General features: G+C 44.0%; 1 protein-coding gene and 1 pseudogene across 2 annotated transcripts in view; both read left to right on the top strand.

The window, feature by feature from the left end:
• CSMD2 (CUB and Sushi multiple domains 2) overlaps positions 1-16,400 on the top strand; it is a 562,181-nt gene that overhangs the window by 364,763 nt on the left and 181,018 nt on the right. For both annotated transcript variants that reach the window (XM_032802693.2, XM_032802696.2), the window contains 4 exons: positions 4,455-4,624; positions 9,103-9,259; positions 10,354-10,545; positions 14,301-14,427. In XM_032802693.2, coding sequence (XP_032658584.1) covers positions 4,455-4,624; positions 9,103-9,259; positions 10,354-10,545; positions 14,301-14,427 — 646 coding nt within the window. The remainder of the gene's footprint in view (positions 1-4,454; positions 4,625-9,102; positions 9,260-10,353; positions 10,546-14,300; positions 14,428-16,400) is intronic.
• Positions 15,382-15,461, top strand: LOC142045958 (U4 spliceosomal RNA; annotated as a pseudogene).

The raw sequence follows: 16,400 nt of genomic DNA on the forward strand, positions 1-16,400 counted from the left end.
AATACCCAAGCTGGTAGTGAGCTTGGGGGAGTTTCAGGTAAGCCCCCAGACTTTTGGACGCAAAAGTCCAGGTTTGGGACAGGACCAGATTGTGGACGCTAAAGTTCAGGTCTGGGACTGGGACGGCTAGATTACCACAGCATGCAACAGTCTTTTCCTCTAAAGAAATAAGTGCTGAAATACTTTTTGTGGGGGAGACTAGGGTCAGCAGTTACAACTGAGCAAATATCTCCAGACATTCCCCATGGATATTTGCTTGAATATCCTTTAGCTATGCTAGCACAACCTCTTTGAAAGAAGAGTAAGCACCATGGAGAACCAGCCCGCTGCACTGTGATCAAGTGCTTCCCAGGCTGCGGTTAAGGGAAATAGAAGGGACAAATAGGAGCCCAGTGGAACTGGCCAACCCTCTCGCTGAAAACTGGGACTGCCCAAGAAGCGTCACTGTCCTATGGCAAATGCGTAAGACCTAGTAGCTCTTTGACCCTCTGAGCTTTTATAGAATCATGGGACTGGAAGGGATCTCAAGAGGTCATCTAGTCCAGTCCCCTGCACTCATGGCAGGACTAAGTATTATCTAGACCATCCCTGACAGGTGTTTGTCTAACCTATTCTTGAAAATCTCCAGTGATGGAGATTCCACCACTTCCCTGGGCAATTTATTCCAGCGTTTAACTACCTGTCAGTTAGGAAGTTTTCCCTAATGTCCAACCTAAACTGCCCTGGCTGCAATTTAAGCCCATTGCTTCTTGTCCTATCCCAAAGGTTAAGAAGTAGAATTTCTCCCTCCCCCTTGTAACAACCTTGTATGTACTTGAAAATTGTTAGTGTCCCCTCTCAGTCTCATCCCTAATTAGTGTTAATAGCACCCTCTAATAGGAGATGAGGGAAATAATAGAACACTGCTCTAGTCACGTGTCCATGTAGACTTCATCCTGAGTTGCTCAGAGGGCTCTGTGGTTTCTGTGGTTTCTGTAAGTGTCTCAGGATGCCCTTCGGGCCTTCACTGCTCAGGGAAGATCATGATATCCTTCTCCAGCTTTTTCCTTTACAGGGGAAGGGTTTGGTACCAGCTTTCACACATTGCCTTGAGCAAACGCTTCCTTATTCAGCCTGTATTTGGTCCTCCCTTCTGCACGGACACCAGCTTTACGTCAGTCTGTTCTCGGTGTTATCCACCTGCTCTTACGCTGCTGGCTCCCTCAGGATCCTGCCTGTTTCTTAGTAGCTTTGGAGAGAGATGCTGCAAATGAATCACCATGACTGATGCAAAAGAGGCCTGGCGGTTCTTAGACACAAGTAAAGCAAAGCGAGTGGCTACTTAGAGCAACACTCTTTTGTAGGCCCCATTTCCCTTGGAGGCTCTGCCCTATCTCGCTCTGCTATAGTAGGTTTGGAGAGGAGGAAAAATCAAGCCCCTGCCAGAACTTCATCCCCCCGCCCCCAGTAGTAGGGTCAAAGAGGGAAGGCAGTGCCTTGCTTGAGTTACCGCCCTCACTGGGATCTTGGGACCTCACTAACCATAAGACCGGCCAAGTCACAGAGTCGCTTCAGTGGTCAGAAGAGGTGGGGAGCATAGAAGCTGGTGCCCTTGTGAAGGTACAGACTTAACATGCAGGGTAAAGCTACCTCGCAGATGTACAGGTATCTGAATCAATATTTGCCTGATCAATTCCGTTGGAGAGTCTCGAGTGAATTCCTTTTGACATACCTCAGGATATGGCGGCTGAGGAGGTGCTTTGTTCTAGGGTGAACGCCAGCCGGGATGATTGTTAATGCTTTGAAATGTATTCAAAGGTGCAAGCAGGGAGGGAACATAGCTGCTTAATGGTATCTGATGTACAGAATCTTGAAACCATCACATCTTCAGGCTCTTAAATTGCTTTGTACAATAGATTGCATGTGTAAATGAAATGTTCTTTTTAATTCTGGTCGCAGAAAAGTTACTTTGAAAGCCACATCCATTAGATTATAACAAAAGCCAATGTGATTTCACTGCAGCCTGCTAAGGCCAATTCTTTGCCCTGGTGAGTCTTCGCAGCAGCCTACTTGATGCAATGCTGAAACAGCTGCTGGTGTGGCAAAGAGTAGATGGGATCAAGGAACTAAGGATAATGTTCTGGGTATTGTGTAGTGATAGGCTCCCTAAGAAAAGGGCTGTGGTTTATGGTGAGAGGGCAGGACTAGATCTGAGTGGGAAATGGTTTTCTCGGATTATGAGATGGTTTGAGATTTAACATTTTTTTCCGGTTCTGAATTGGACTGAAAAGTCAAAATTTCAAAGATTTTCATCAACCGACAGACTGATATTCCTTTTTTAAAAAATTGGGTCAGTCAAAATGTGTCGTTTCAGAGTTTCAAAATGTTTGCTTTTGCTTTTCGCCTTTTAAAAATTATTTTTTACTTTTCTCTTAGTGTAAGTTAACAAAAAAATTAAACAAAAAGTCGTTTCAAGCCCCAAAATGATTTTTTTTTTGTCTAGAAAAAGTCAATAGGGATATTTTGACAATTTCAAAACTTTGTTCAAATTTTCGAATGGGGAGGCTCATCAGAACTGATGCTTTCCCGTAAACCGATTCAGTTTTCATAAATCAGCATTTTGCAAGGAAAATTCCAGACTTACTCTGCACAGGACTAGAAAGCAGGACTCCCGGGTTCTAGAGATACCTCCTCCACAGGCTCACTATTAGACAAGCCACTTACAGCTTGATTTTCAGAGGCGCTGAATGCTCACAGCTTCCTTTGGGAGTCCGTAGAAGCTGTGATTGCTCAGGACCCCAGAAAATCAGGCTTATGAATTCCTTTGTGCCTCATTTTCTCAAGTGCTGCTGTTGTTGTGTTATTTTCCAGTAACACCCAGGACCCCCAACCAAGATCAAGGCCTTGTTGTGCCATATGCTGTATAGACACATAATACGAGACAAACCTTGCCTAGAAAGGCTTACAATCTAAATAGACAAGACAGACAAAGTATTTTTATCCCCACTTTATAGATAGGGAGCTGAGACCCAGGGAAATTAAGAGATTTGCCCAGGTTCTCACTGGGAGTTAAACCCACTTGTTCTGAGTCCCAATCAATGTCTTAACCCTAAGGCCTTCCTTCCTCTGGAAAGTAGGTTGCTTTGAAAAATTTGAGCGATTCAGACACTGTGGAATCCAGACTTTGGCTTGAACTCAAATGCTACAGGGTTCACATTTGTCTTAGGAGACAGTGTAGACAAAGGACCCAAGTAGGTGGGGTCAGGGAGAAAACCTAGTGGAAACATGGACTGTGACAAAAGGAGCAAAGAGAAATTCTAATGACAAAATAAATATGGTCTATATCCTGTCTATTGGCCTACCTGTCCGGGTCAGCTGAACATTTCTGCAATTCTCTCCCTAATAGAGTGCTGGCTTTTGTTCAGCTACTGAAAAAGGGGTGGGGTTCAAGTAACTCCCCCTTGAAAAATCTCTGGGCTTAAATTTTGGGAGGAAACAAAGGTGAGTAAATTTGGGCTAGTTTGGGAAACAAAAACTGAATATGAGGGAGTGGGAAAACCTTCAGATTTCCACAAGCTTCTCCCATTCCTTGTTGAAATTACTAGAGCTGGCAGCTGCAAGGTGGGGGAGAGAAGTGGTGAGTCAGTAAGGGAATAGGAGGCTTTGAAATAATGTCAAATAGTGAATCCCCGATCTGCTATTGTATCACTAGATCTAAGGGCATGATTAACAATGAACAGTGTCTCGAATTTTGCCTGTTCTTCTGTCTTCAACTTTATTCTCGGGAAGATTGTGAAATTCACAGATTTAGTTATTATTTAAAATTATTTGTGAATTTCAGCTCCGCATATTTACCTGCCCAACTAGCCTTTACCATTGTAAGAGTTTGTTACCAATATTCAACGGCTGAGCTATGAGATATTCTCTGTTAGTTAGTTAAATAGAAAGGGTCTGGTTTGGGGGTTTTTTTGTGTTGGGTGACTTGTATAAGCACACAGACAAATGGTTGAATAACACAATGTAATATGCATTTCAAAATGTTCTTTCAGGCCCTGATTCAGGAAAGCATTTAAGCATGTGCTTAAGTCCTGTTGATTTCAAAGTTAGGCAGGTGCATAGGTGCTTTCCTGAATTGGGGCCTCAGTGGGTAATGGTACATCCACACTTCAACTGTTATAGTTTTTCTTTTTTTCAAATAGCTGTGCTAGTAAACTCAGCACTTTGAATGTTCATAGACCATATGCAGTCATATTAGGATTAATTTTTTAATCTGAATATTTGCAGAATTTTCTAAACACTATTTAGTCAGCCCTGCTCATTGCTGAAATGCCAGCTGCACTTGAAGGTAATGTGGATTTGGGGTGTGTGTAAGGGACCACACAAACATGCGGGGATTCAGATATCATTGTATGCGTGTACCATATTGCGAGTATTTCCATATGGTTATTAAAATATTTCTTTGTGTCTTCCCACAGCTGAATGTGGCTCATCTGTAACCGGAACTCAAGGGGTTCTGTTGTCCCCCAACTATCCAATAAACTACAATAACAACCATGAATGCATCTACTCCATCCAGACCCAGCCAGGAAAGGGAATCCAGCTGAAAGCCAGGACTTTTGAACTGGAGTCCGGGGATGTTCTCAAGGTAATGCCTCTCTCTCCTCTGTTGGAAAGTAACCCTTAGGAGAATTTAAGGAGACACTTGTAAAAGACAAATATCATTCTGAACATTTCTCTCTGGGTTAGCTGATTACCCTGAAACACACCCCTTCGAAAGGCAAATGTGCAGCTTCATCAAGCAAAATCCACCGTTATCCTGAAGTGTATTAATGATTGCTGTCATTTGTGTCATGGCAGCACCCAGGAACCCTGCTCATGGACCAGAGCCCATTGTGATAGGGGCTGTACAGACACAGAACAAAAGGACAGTCCCTGCCCACAGTCTAAGCTGTGTCAGCAGCATCTCTGGGAAGTGGTACAGCCTTGAGTCTTTGGGATAAAATGTGAGATCTGTAAAGAGAGATGAGGCGGATATTTAGAGTGGTGCACATCTGGGCATAGAAAAAGTTTTGCATTATTTGTGTCTGTAAAGCTTGTAGTGCAGATTTAGCAACCTCTACCCACGTCAAGACCCTGCAGAGCATTACTGAATTTGGATCAGCATCAGCGATGGGTAAAGTCATTTGGATAAAACAAGGAACCTACCTGTAATTTTTGGATAAATATGGACATTCCAAAGTAGTGCTAAGAGATTAACCAAGTGGTATTTGCAGTGTGGATTAAGCAAGTTAATGGCTGGTTAATACTGGGAAAACTTAAAGGAATTTTTTTTCTCCCAGTCTGATGTTCAGACATGCAGCTTGGGTATCCGGACTTTTTTGGATGCTTTACCAACCCCTCCAAGCTTCTTGAGTCTGATTAGCCCCTTCATTGTCTGTCTGTCCATATCTCCTTTGCTGTATGTCTTCATGGGCATCCATTGCTGGTGAAAGCTGCTGGAACTGGAAGCTGAACTGTGTGGCACAGGCATCAGCCATATGGATTTGCACCAGGCTACTCTCTGCCCTGTCCTCTGCCATCCCCAAGAGGGTGGGAGAAGAAGCTTGGCCTTCACATTCTTTCAGTCCTCGAGCATTCGCCCGAGATTGCCAATTGTAGTGGTGTTTGTAATAATATAGATTCACATGTTGTCCCCCCCCACCCCTCGCTTGGAAACTGGACTCAACTCTCCAAATGGGTCACTATACAGCCAGCCAACCAGTAGTTATCACTTATCATTTCGGGCCTGATCCAAAGCCCATTGAAATCAGTGGAAAGACTCCCTTTAACTCTAGATCAAGAAATGCAACTGAGCCTCAGCAATATCTGTGGTTGGGGTACCTCACTGAGGTTAGAGAGAGAGCTGCAAATGACTATGTATTTGTGTGATGTCCGTGAAACAACATCCGACTGTCCATGGGCACTGTGCAGTTTGTGTTGCTACTATGCATTAGTTTTCAGTGCTCTCGTATCACATGCCTCTGTAGAGCCAAACCTCCCCAATTCTCACTATTATCTGGGAGACACATTGCTCATGGCTGTCTTTTGCACACAGAATAAATAAAAGCAACATTAACACACCACAACATATTCTCTGCCCCTTGCATGCTTCAGCTTAGTATTCATTGTTTCATGATGCTTCACAGTCTGCTGATAAACATGTAAGTAAAGTATATACTCTGTAAAAATGTAATATCACTGCAACTTCTGCTAGCAAGTCCTTACTGAGAGGTGGGGAAAGGTCTCAGTCTTTTATGTAAATGATGCAATGTGCTGTTTAGATGGCTAAAAGGTCATGGAAATATCCTGCTAAGAGACTGTTATCCCCCCTAAAAAAAAAAGGAAAATATTTTGTGTCTTATGGTAGATAGATGGAGATGGGGCTCTAATCTGGCAGCTTCAGACACCCCACAGAGCATCAGACACTGCACAATATGCATAAATGTTTAGCAACATCCATTAATAGAGGGAAAAAATGACTCCGTTTCAGAGATTTTCTGGAACGCCAAGGGGTCACTCTCTGAAGCCAAACTTCCATTCTTATCCCCATCATTGTAAAGCAGCAAGCACGAACCTGGAGGATGCATGAGGGTCTTCGCATTATTTTTGTGTGTCTAAGTGTCAAGGCTGACTTGCCAAAGGGGAAAAAAAAAATTAAACACAAAACGCCAGAGCCGAGCTCTTCATCAGTGCAGGGCCCAGTATTTTATTCATCTGCATTTATAAGTTTCAGCACTCGTATAGAGGGAGACAAATCTAGGCTGTGTTATATTAACCACAAAGAACTGCCTTTTGTAGGGAGCATTATTACAAGCTCCATACTACTGGGCTAAGCCATCTCCCAGGAAAATATCTGTCCTTATTTGAGTGTTGTATTTATTCAGTGCGAGGTGGGCTGAATCCGCTGACATGCTATCCACAGATTCACTGGAAGAGAGAGATTTCCCCCTAGTGCAAAGCAGGATTAGGTTGTTGGAGTGTTGGCCTAACCTAACGTGGACTGACATCAGCTCCCTACCGACTAGCGCTCATATGCTGGAAAGAGACAGATTTGGGCAATGTTAAACTCCATTGAAATACCCTGGACTGGGAGGAACGTTCCAGTCAGAGCAGGAAATGTAAATGTTTCATTAATCTCTCTGTCGTACTTATATGGCCCCCGTTACCGTGGATCTGAGCTCCTCAGACCCTTGAACGTATTTATCCTCACAACACCTTGTGAGTAGGGAAGTATTTCTCTCCTCATTTACAGGTCTGAAAATAAGGCACAGTGAGACTAAGGCCTAGTCTGCCCTAGAAAACTAGGTCGGTTTAACTACGTTGCTCAGGGTTGTGAAAAATCCACACCCGTGAGTGGTGTAGCTAAGTTTCTATGCAGACAGATCTAGGTCGACAGAAGAATTCTTCCATCAGCTTAGCTACCACCTCTTGAGGAGGTGGATCACCTATACTGATGGGAGAATCCCTCTCATCTACATAGGGTGTGTCTACACTGAAGCGCTACCGCTGCTGTAGCATTTGAAGTGTAGACAAGCCCTAAGTGACATGTGCACAGTCACACAGGAAGCCTGTGTCAGGACAGGGAATTAAACCCAGGTCTCTCAAGGCCCAGGTTAGTGCCCTAATCCCAAGCCATCCTTCCTCACTGCTGACCCAGGGACAGGTGTTACTGACAGACATCAGCAATGTGATCCATTGTTTCATCCCAGATTGTCTGTATCATGGCAAATGACAACTTGCAGCAGATATGTGTGTATGTTTTTGCCCAACAAAAGGAGGTGCATTAGGTTAGCCACAAGGTTGGATTGTGTGTGTCTGTACTTCCAAAGTACTACCAGGGTGAAATAGATGGCTCTGGTCATTGGCAAACATGATAAGGAGACTTTCCCCTCTGGGTCATTTATTAACGTGGCAATTTGATGGCCTAAGTGAAAATATTTGGTGTTTCAGCCCACTTCCTACTACACAGGTGACCCCAATCACAAAAACCAGACTCAGAATTGACCACTGATGTGTCACTGTGACAGAAAGAACTCTTACATGATTGGGGGATGAGGAAGAAGCTGGAGCTGGTGATCTGCTCCTGAAAATGGCACACAGGATCATAGAATATTAGGGTTGGAAGGGACCTCAGGAGGTATCTAGTCCAACCCCCTGCTCAGAGCAGGACCAATTCCCAGACAGATTTTTTTTACCCCAGTTCCCTAAATGGCCCCCTCAAGGATTGAGCTCACAACCCTGGATTTAGCAGGCCAGTGCTTAAGGGTGTGCTGCTGTAGGAACATCAGAGGACTGCATGTCTCTGAGGGGATCTCTAAAGACAGCAGCAGATCAGTGAATGGGGAGAATCAACACCTTGGAAAGAAGGCACTGAATTTGGGAGAGTTTTGTGCACAGGCTGAGGGTATGGCTACACTTGAAATTTCAAAGCGCTGCCGCGGCAGCGCTGTGGGCGCTGCGTGTGAGTGTGGTTGGAGCGCCAGCGCTGTGCGCTGGGAGAGAGCTCTCCCAGCGCTGCATGTAAACCACATCCTCTACGGGTGTAGTGTGCCGCACTGATTATACTGAGGCTTTACAGCGGTGCATCTTGCAACGCTCAGGGGGGTGTTTTTTCACACCCCTGAGCACAAAAGTTGCAGCGCTGTAAAGTGCCAGTGTAGCCATACCCTGAGGCCTGCTTCTTATATAGACATTGGACTAACTAGGGAGGAAAGAGAGATTTTGAACACACTTCGGGCTCACAGAGTCTGCAGGGAGAACTTGTGGGGAAATGGACCTAAAAGCAAATGAGTGTGTACACGATCATAAGTTACATACTGATGCATCCCTTTTTAAGAAGTGCTGCATTCCCCAGCTTCCTCCCCTGACTCCATTCCTTCCCATTTCCAGAGTGGTCCAGTCATTCTGGCCCATCACTCAGTAGCCCAGTGATGGGCATCCTTGTGGATGTTCTCATTAGCGTGATCAATGATTAAACGAGTGCCACCGTGATCACACCAGGTGACTCTCTGTCCCCCTCAAATGGCTAGCTCCCTGAAGAACCAAATATACAATGTTTTCTTTTTTTCTTTTTTACCCTTCCAGGTCTATGACGGTAACAACAACTCTGCTCGCCTGCTGGGCTCCTTCAGCCGCACTGAGATGCTGGGCACCAGTATCAACAGCACCTCCAGCAGCATGTGGCTTGAATTTATCTCTAACAGCGAGAACACGAGTAAAGGCTTTGAGCTACAGTTTTCTAGTAAGTCACAGGTCTGCTTGCGCATGAAATGACAAACCCGAACTGTCATTGTTATTTCTTATTGCTCTGAGAGGCTTCAACTGAGACCAAGGTCCCATTGCGCTAGGTGCTGTACAAACGCATACTGAGAGACAATCCTTGCTCTAAAGAGCCAGTAGCCTAAATAGACGTCACAGAGAATGTGTGGCAGAAAAGAAGCATTCTTATCTTCGTGTTGCAGATGGAGAGCTGAGAGGCAAAGAGATTAAGCCCTGGTTTACACTTAAACGTTTTACTGGCATAGCCATGTCAGTTAGATGTGTGACAAAGTCATCCCTAGCTTAGATGGAATTATACTAGTTATACAAGTTATATAATTATACTAATTATACAAGTCCTTTGGCCAGTATAACTTATTTCGTTCATGGAACTGGTATAAGCTGCATCTCCACGAGGAAGATGTACCAGTATAGCTGTATGGGGATGGTTATACCAGCAAACTCTTTCTAGTGGAGACATGGCCTGGGGAACTTGCCAGCGGTCAGGAGCGGCGCCAGGGTTTCTGGTGCCCTAGGCAGAATTTGGGGGGTGGCATTTTGTGCACTTCCCACAGGGCACGTGGGAGCTTCTGGTTCGACTCCCATCGCGCCGCCAAAGAAGGACCCTCTGCCGAAATGCCGCAGGCTACAGTGGCAGTCATTGAGCTGCGGTGCTTCGGCAGAAAGTCCTTCTTCGGTGGCATGACTGGAGCAGAACCGGAAGCTCCCGTGCGCCCCATGGGGAGTGCACAAAATGCCGCCCCCCGAATCCTGGCACCCTAGGCAACTGCCTAGGGTCGCCTAATGGAAGTGCTGTCCTTGCCAGCGGTCACACGGGAAGTCTCACAAAGTTGGGCACTGAAATCACTAGATTCCCAGCCCAGTGTCTTAATCACAAGACCATGGTTCATTGAACATTCCTTCTCTCTCCCTAGCCTTAAGATCCACATTAGGAGAAGAAAATTCTCACACCTGGTGACCTGGGAAAAGCAGTAACTGTTTTATTATCTTCCCACTTATTTGCGTGCCTGACGGTTAAATATCTGATGAAAACAGCTTCCTCGTCTCTGGTTCCAGGTTTTGAGCTCATTAAGTGCGAGGACCCCGGCATCCCACAATTTGGCTACAAGGTCCGTGACGAAGGGCACTTTGCGGGCAGCTCTGTGTCCTTTAACTGTGACCCTGGCTATATGTTACGAGGCAGCAGGGTGCTGGTCTGTTTGACAGGAGAACGCAGAGCTTGGGACCAACCGCTGCCGGTGTGCGTAGGTATGTGATAAGCGTCTGTCTCAAATCTGGACTTTAGCGTCCAAAAATATGAGTGCTTACATAAAACTCTCCCCAAGCTTATACCCAGCTTGGCTCTGATCTCGCTGCCACCAACCAGGATTTTAGGGCCCCTGGTCACCCCGAGTCCCCAACCTTTCCCTGGGGGCCCCCAAGACCCCAGACCCTGGGTCTCCCTATCTCACCGGAAACAAGCTCCTCCCCTTGTCTCCTCTTATCTGTCTCCCCAGTTCCTCCTGGGTGAAGCCTGGGCGATGCAGTACTTAACTCCTGAAGGCAAAAACAAAGAGGGAATCACCTCCTCCCTGTAGGCTGAGCATTCAATCTCAGTAACAGCATATAAAGAGATTTTCCACCCCCCTTTCTGTAGCCTCACACAGAGAAAAACCAAACACTCCATACAGGTTAAAAAGAAACCTTTTTAAATAAATAAAAGAAGAATATACAGAAAACTATAACCGCAACTGGCATTGAAGATTCAATACGGCTCTGCTTATAAGAATTATGAATAACAGTTGATTCAAAAATAGCCAATTAAACCAGTCCAGCACAGTACAACACACCATGTAAATACAACACAAAAGATATAACAGCCTATTTGCGTCTGTTGCCTTGTACTCACACTTGTAGGAGAATGTTAGAAAGAAATTGGAGTTAGCAGGAAAGCTGTTTCCTCCATAGCCGGAGAAACAAAAGCACAGGCAACAATTCCACCCCTGACTTTTAAAAAATCCAGTTCTCTGATTGGTCCTCTGGTCAGGTGTTTGGTTCCCTTTGTTCACCCTTTACAGGTAAAAGAAAATTAACCCTTACCTATCTACTTATGACAAGGTACGACTGCTGTCATTTCTCAGCTAAGTGCTCTGTTTGTATCTCCCGTCCCAAATGCCCCTTTGGCCTGCATAGCCAGTCCACTATCCCGAGATGGAGTCATGCTGATCACACCCATCTACACTAACAGAGACAGCACTTGTAGAGCCCTGTCCCCACGTCCTTTAATCAGATATCTCTATGTTCGTGTTGTGACTATAGATTGAGAGGACTGGGCTGTGCATGTGTTCCACAAACAGCACCCTATTAAATGTGCCCCAGTTCTGACACCCCTTGCTGTCATCTTCAAGCTCTGGTCCCTTCAGCACAGCTCTGCTAATGTCCTTCATTCCTCATCTGCACCTCTCCTGTTGTTCCGGCCTTTGTCCTCTCTTAAACGTAATAAGCTGAGGGGTGATTTCCGATGATGGCAGACATCAGTAGAGATCTAAATTTCAAAGTCCAAAATAACTTTAATTTGAGAGCTACACAGGATTTAATCCCAGATTCTCAGCAGTTTTAACTCTGTTGCATTAACTCTCCTAATTTGCCTCCTCTCCACAACTCCCAAGTGGTCCATTCTCCTCGTCACCCCACAAGAGCAGTACACTCTTGCCTAGACGAGTCTGAAATTAAAACCTTAGTATCCAAAATGAGAAAATGACCCTCGTGGGCTAAATTTTCAAGGAGAATTCTTAAAATTCACTTGCAATATTGACTTTATTGCTTCTTGTGATATTTTCAGTTGCATCCATTTGCTCATGAAGCATGGAGAACTGTGTGCACAAACAGATCATTGTTGTTTAGACTGAAGTGCTCAAACTATATTACATGCTGTACAGACCCCATAGGAAGACAATGCCCCTATGCTGAAGAGTCTATTACGTATATAGACGGAGGAGGACGATGTTGGAAAGGGATACAATATACAAGTAGTGGTCAGTGAACAATTAGCATGTATCTGATTAATTCCAGGCATGTGTACACTAACCTCAGCAGCCGTTTTACATAACCATTGTTAGTTCTTTAGTTTAGATAGGCAGCCAGTCACTTCTTTGCTGTAGGCAATCTCCATGTACATGGACAAGTCGTGGTCTTTGTGCTTGCAAATACAGTGCATGCAATTAAGGACAGCCATCAAAATGTTGACCCTCAGAACCCTTCAGCATTGGCTTAACTCTTCTTTGTCTCATGCTAAATTCTCATTGGTGGTAAAACTCCTATTTGGCTTCAGTAGGCACAAGGTTAGGCCAAAGCTGAGAGAATCCTCACCTGATGAAATTGAAAGTTAAGCCCAGAAAGTCCATTGTGGGAAGAAAACTCCTGCAATCTGTCAAATACAAAGTGTCATTTTGACTCCAAGTAAAGAAAGTTGGTTGCTTGTCATCATCAGCATCATCTTCGTGAACCAGGTGTTTTGGTCTTTAACATCCACATGGAGTATAGACCAAACCGTGTGCAACAAAATTTTGTGTGTGCATGTATGCTCTCTCTCTCTTTCTCCCCCCGACCTTGGAAACAATAAAAAAAACTATTTAAGACCCACAAACGGGTGGGGGCGTGTGTGTGTGTGGACAATCATGGCAAACTAGTGAAACAAGAAGCATGATAAAATGGGAGACCCCCTTTTAATGGAAAGATTTATATCCCCATCTGCCAATAAAGACGATAAACAGTAGCGTCACAATTGGCTGCATAGTTACTCTGAAAGTTATTACACAGTAACTGCAAGATAACTCAGCTGGAAATTATAGCAGTTAAAACAGTTGTAGACATTTAAAACTAGGCTGGACAAAGCATTAGGAAATATATGGTAAGAAGCATGTAGTATTGACTAGAATATCCCATAGATTTTTTTCCACCTCTAATTATTATGATTCAGTGATGATCAGCTCAGCCCTAATATCCTGTTAACTGATAACTGCACAATTAACCTGTATTTCCAGTGCGTGATGAAATCTCTTGGAGCACCGTTCTATAGAAAGGTCTCAACAACTGGTGGGTTATTTTCAAGCTCAGAAATGACACACTAGGAGTTGGGTCAAAAGCAAAATGGCTTCAATTGATGCAATGACCTTATACTGAACTTTAGCTCTGGCTGCTAAAATTAGATGGCCACATTTTTATAATCAGCTGAACTTTTCATTGTCTGCTGTGTGTGTGTAAATTCATAGAATTTTAACAAATGTTTAACAAAACACATTAAAGGGAGGGCACTATGTTCTTTGTAAGCCAATTAAGCAGGTATGTAGGCTTTATTATGCTTGTGAATCATTATTAAAGATTTTTGCATATGCATGGCAAAGATATTAGGCTTTCACAAATCACCCCACAAAGTGTGAATTAAAGAAAGCTGAATGCTAATAAGCTTTAAACTTGTGTACTGTGAAGCCAAAGGGGGATGAAAGAATCTTTGGTTTGCTGTGAGGTCACATTAGGTTGTAGGAACTTGTCCTGCAGAGAAGTGCAGAGCTATTCTGCTGACTCATCCTGCAAGTCAGAGGAAGTGAGTCTCATTAGTTTTAGTATAACACGGCTGAGAATCTCTCTAAGAGAAAAGAGATATTCCTGCCTAGGAACTGCCAAGCTCTGTAGTATAGACCGAGATTTGCACCTGTGATTAGTTACATTAGTGATAAAAGGCTACCCCATGGAGGAGGGATAAGTCAGTGGTTTGAGCATTGGTTCGCTAAACCCAGAATTGTGAGTTCAGCCCTTGAGGGGGGTCATTTAGGGAACTGGGGTAAAAATCCGTCTGGGGATTGGTCCTGCTTTGAGCAGCAGGTTGGACTAGACGAGGTTCCTTCCGATTCTATGATCTGTACACCATCCTTTGTGTGTGAGCTGTGTTTAGGGGTTGTTGGATGTATATAACCGCAAAACATCAAGAATCTTTTCCTAACCACTGCATATATTGTTTTTTTCAGCGGAGTGTGGAGGTACTATCAGAGGAGAGTCATCAGGACGGATATTGTCTCCAGGATACCCAACACCCTATGATCACAACCTTAACTGCATTTGGACAATCGAGGCAGAAGCTGGTTGCACAATAGGGTGAGTTGGGGGCCAAATATAGGGGCTGTTTTGCTGCTTATTTTTACTCATAGCTCTTCTGTGGTGAGGCTTTGGTTTACTGCATTCTTTTGCCGGCAGAGCTGAGTGAAACTTTTTGGATGAATCGTTTATTTGCTAAAAATGCAGTTTTGGGTTGACAGAAATTATATGTGAATTTGGGTCAAATCTGGTACATAGTTTTGGCCAAAAAAAGAAGTAGTAGTAGTGGTGACTCAAAGAGCTCAATCTATTTAGCTTAACAAAGAGAAAACTAAGGGGTGACTTGATGACAGTCTGTAAGTATCTACATGGGGAACAAATATTTAATAATGGGCTCTTCAATCTGGCAGAGAAAGGTCTAACATGATCCAATGGTTGGAAGCTGAAGCTAGACAAGTTCAGACTGGAAATAAGTGGTACATTTTTAATGGGGAGAACAATTAACCACTGGAACAATTTACCAATGGTCATGGTGATTTCTCCATCACTGACAAATTTTAAAGATGTTTTTTTTTTTTAAAAGATCTGCTCTAAGAATTATTTTGGGTAAGTTCTCTGGTCCGTGTTATACAGAAAGTCAGACTAGATGATCATAATGTTCCTTTCTGGCCGTGAATCTATGAAACTATGAAGAAAAAAAAATCAAAACATTTTCTTTCAGAACAAGGTTTTGGTTTGAAATTTAGCTAGATTTCTTTGAAAAAAATAACAAGAAGAAAGTGGGGGGAAGACAGCCAGAAATGAAACAAAAAAGTTGAAATAAATGTTTCATTCAACCTCAGACTAAATCTCTTCAGTCTTTTGTTTCAGCAAGAAAAAATGAAAATAACAATTCTTTGGCTTGACCTGGACAAAATGAGGGTGAGGAGGAGGGTTTGGCCTCTTTGCTGGAAAATCAGTTATTTGCTCTGTTATCAGCCCTGTTTGCTCTCTTCTTTGGCAGTTTGCTGTTTGCTCTCTACTCATTGGCGGTATCGTAGCCAATGAGGTTAATCCGAGGGGCGATTATTGCTAATTGAAAATCTATTTTCTTTGTTATCAATTCTTTTTACAAGTAGGCTGAAGTCAAAACTGGTCGATGGAATTGAATGTCCAGTTCCCATTAGACATCCAAGTCCCCGAGACAGCGTTGAAAATGTGACCGGTAGTTCTGCTGTAGGGAGGCTGGGTTACCATGTGCTCTTCTGCAGTCTTGTTTGTTATGCTGGGATTACTTGGTGGTTACTATAGGCTTGTTTATTTCCCATTTGCTGCTTCTGTGATGCTGGAAACCAGCCAGCAATTACTTAAAGAGGTTAGACAGACTGTTATTTCACTTTGCGGCAGGGCCACCCAGAGGGTCGGGGGGGCAAGTGGGGCAATTTGCCACAGGCGTCCCCATGAGAATATAGTAGTCTATACTATTGCGACTTTTTTTTTATGGAAGGGGCCCCTGAAATTGCTTTGCCCCAGGCCCCCTGAATCCTCTGGGCAGCCCTGCTTTGCGGATCACAAGTGAGCCGCCAGTGCTTGCTCTTCTCCTGCTGGGATGGTTAAAAGAGGCACTATTTCCCCCCCACACTCTGGCTTTGGTTAATTTATATCCCCTATATGGCCTGTCTCTGAAACACACATTATTGTCAGAAACATCTGTCACGCCACACTGTGGAGAAGGTCAGGTAATTTGCTGCTGCCACTGTTGTCTGATGATATTGCTTTATTAAACTTTCATCTGTTAGCCTTCAATCCTGTGTCTTTGTGCTGTGCAAGAGACTTTGATTTTGTTTCCTCTTGGGATGTATTTTAGAGTTGAAAACAGGCTCGCCACCAGAGTTTTGCACTGAGATTCCCCGGTTCGGTCCAACATGCTTCCAGTTGGTTTATCCTACCAAATGGGCTTGTATTTGACATCCAAGCACCTGCAAGATTATAGCCTAGGCAGTTAGAGGCTTGAGCCACCTCCCGCTCACACCGCCAGTATAAATTAGGAATAG

This window comes from Chelonoidis abingdonii, chromosome 25 (assembly GCF_003597395.2).
Source record: "Chelonoidis abingdonii isolate Lonesome George chromosome 25, CheloAbing_2.0, whole genome shotgun sequence".
Taxonomy (NCBI): domain Eukaryota; kingdom Metazoa; phylum Chordata; order Testudines; family Testudinidae; genus Chelonoidis; species Chelonoidis abingdonii.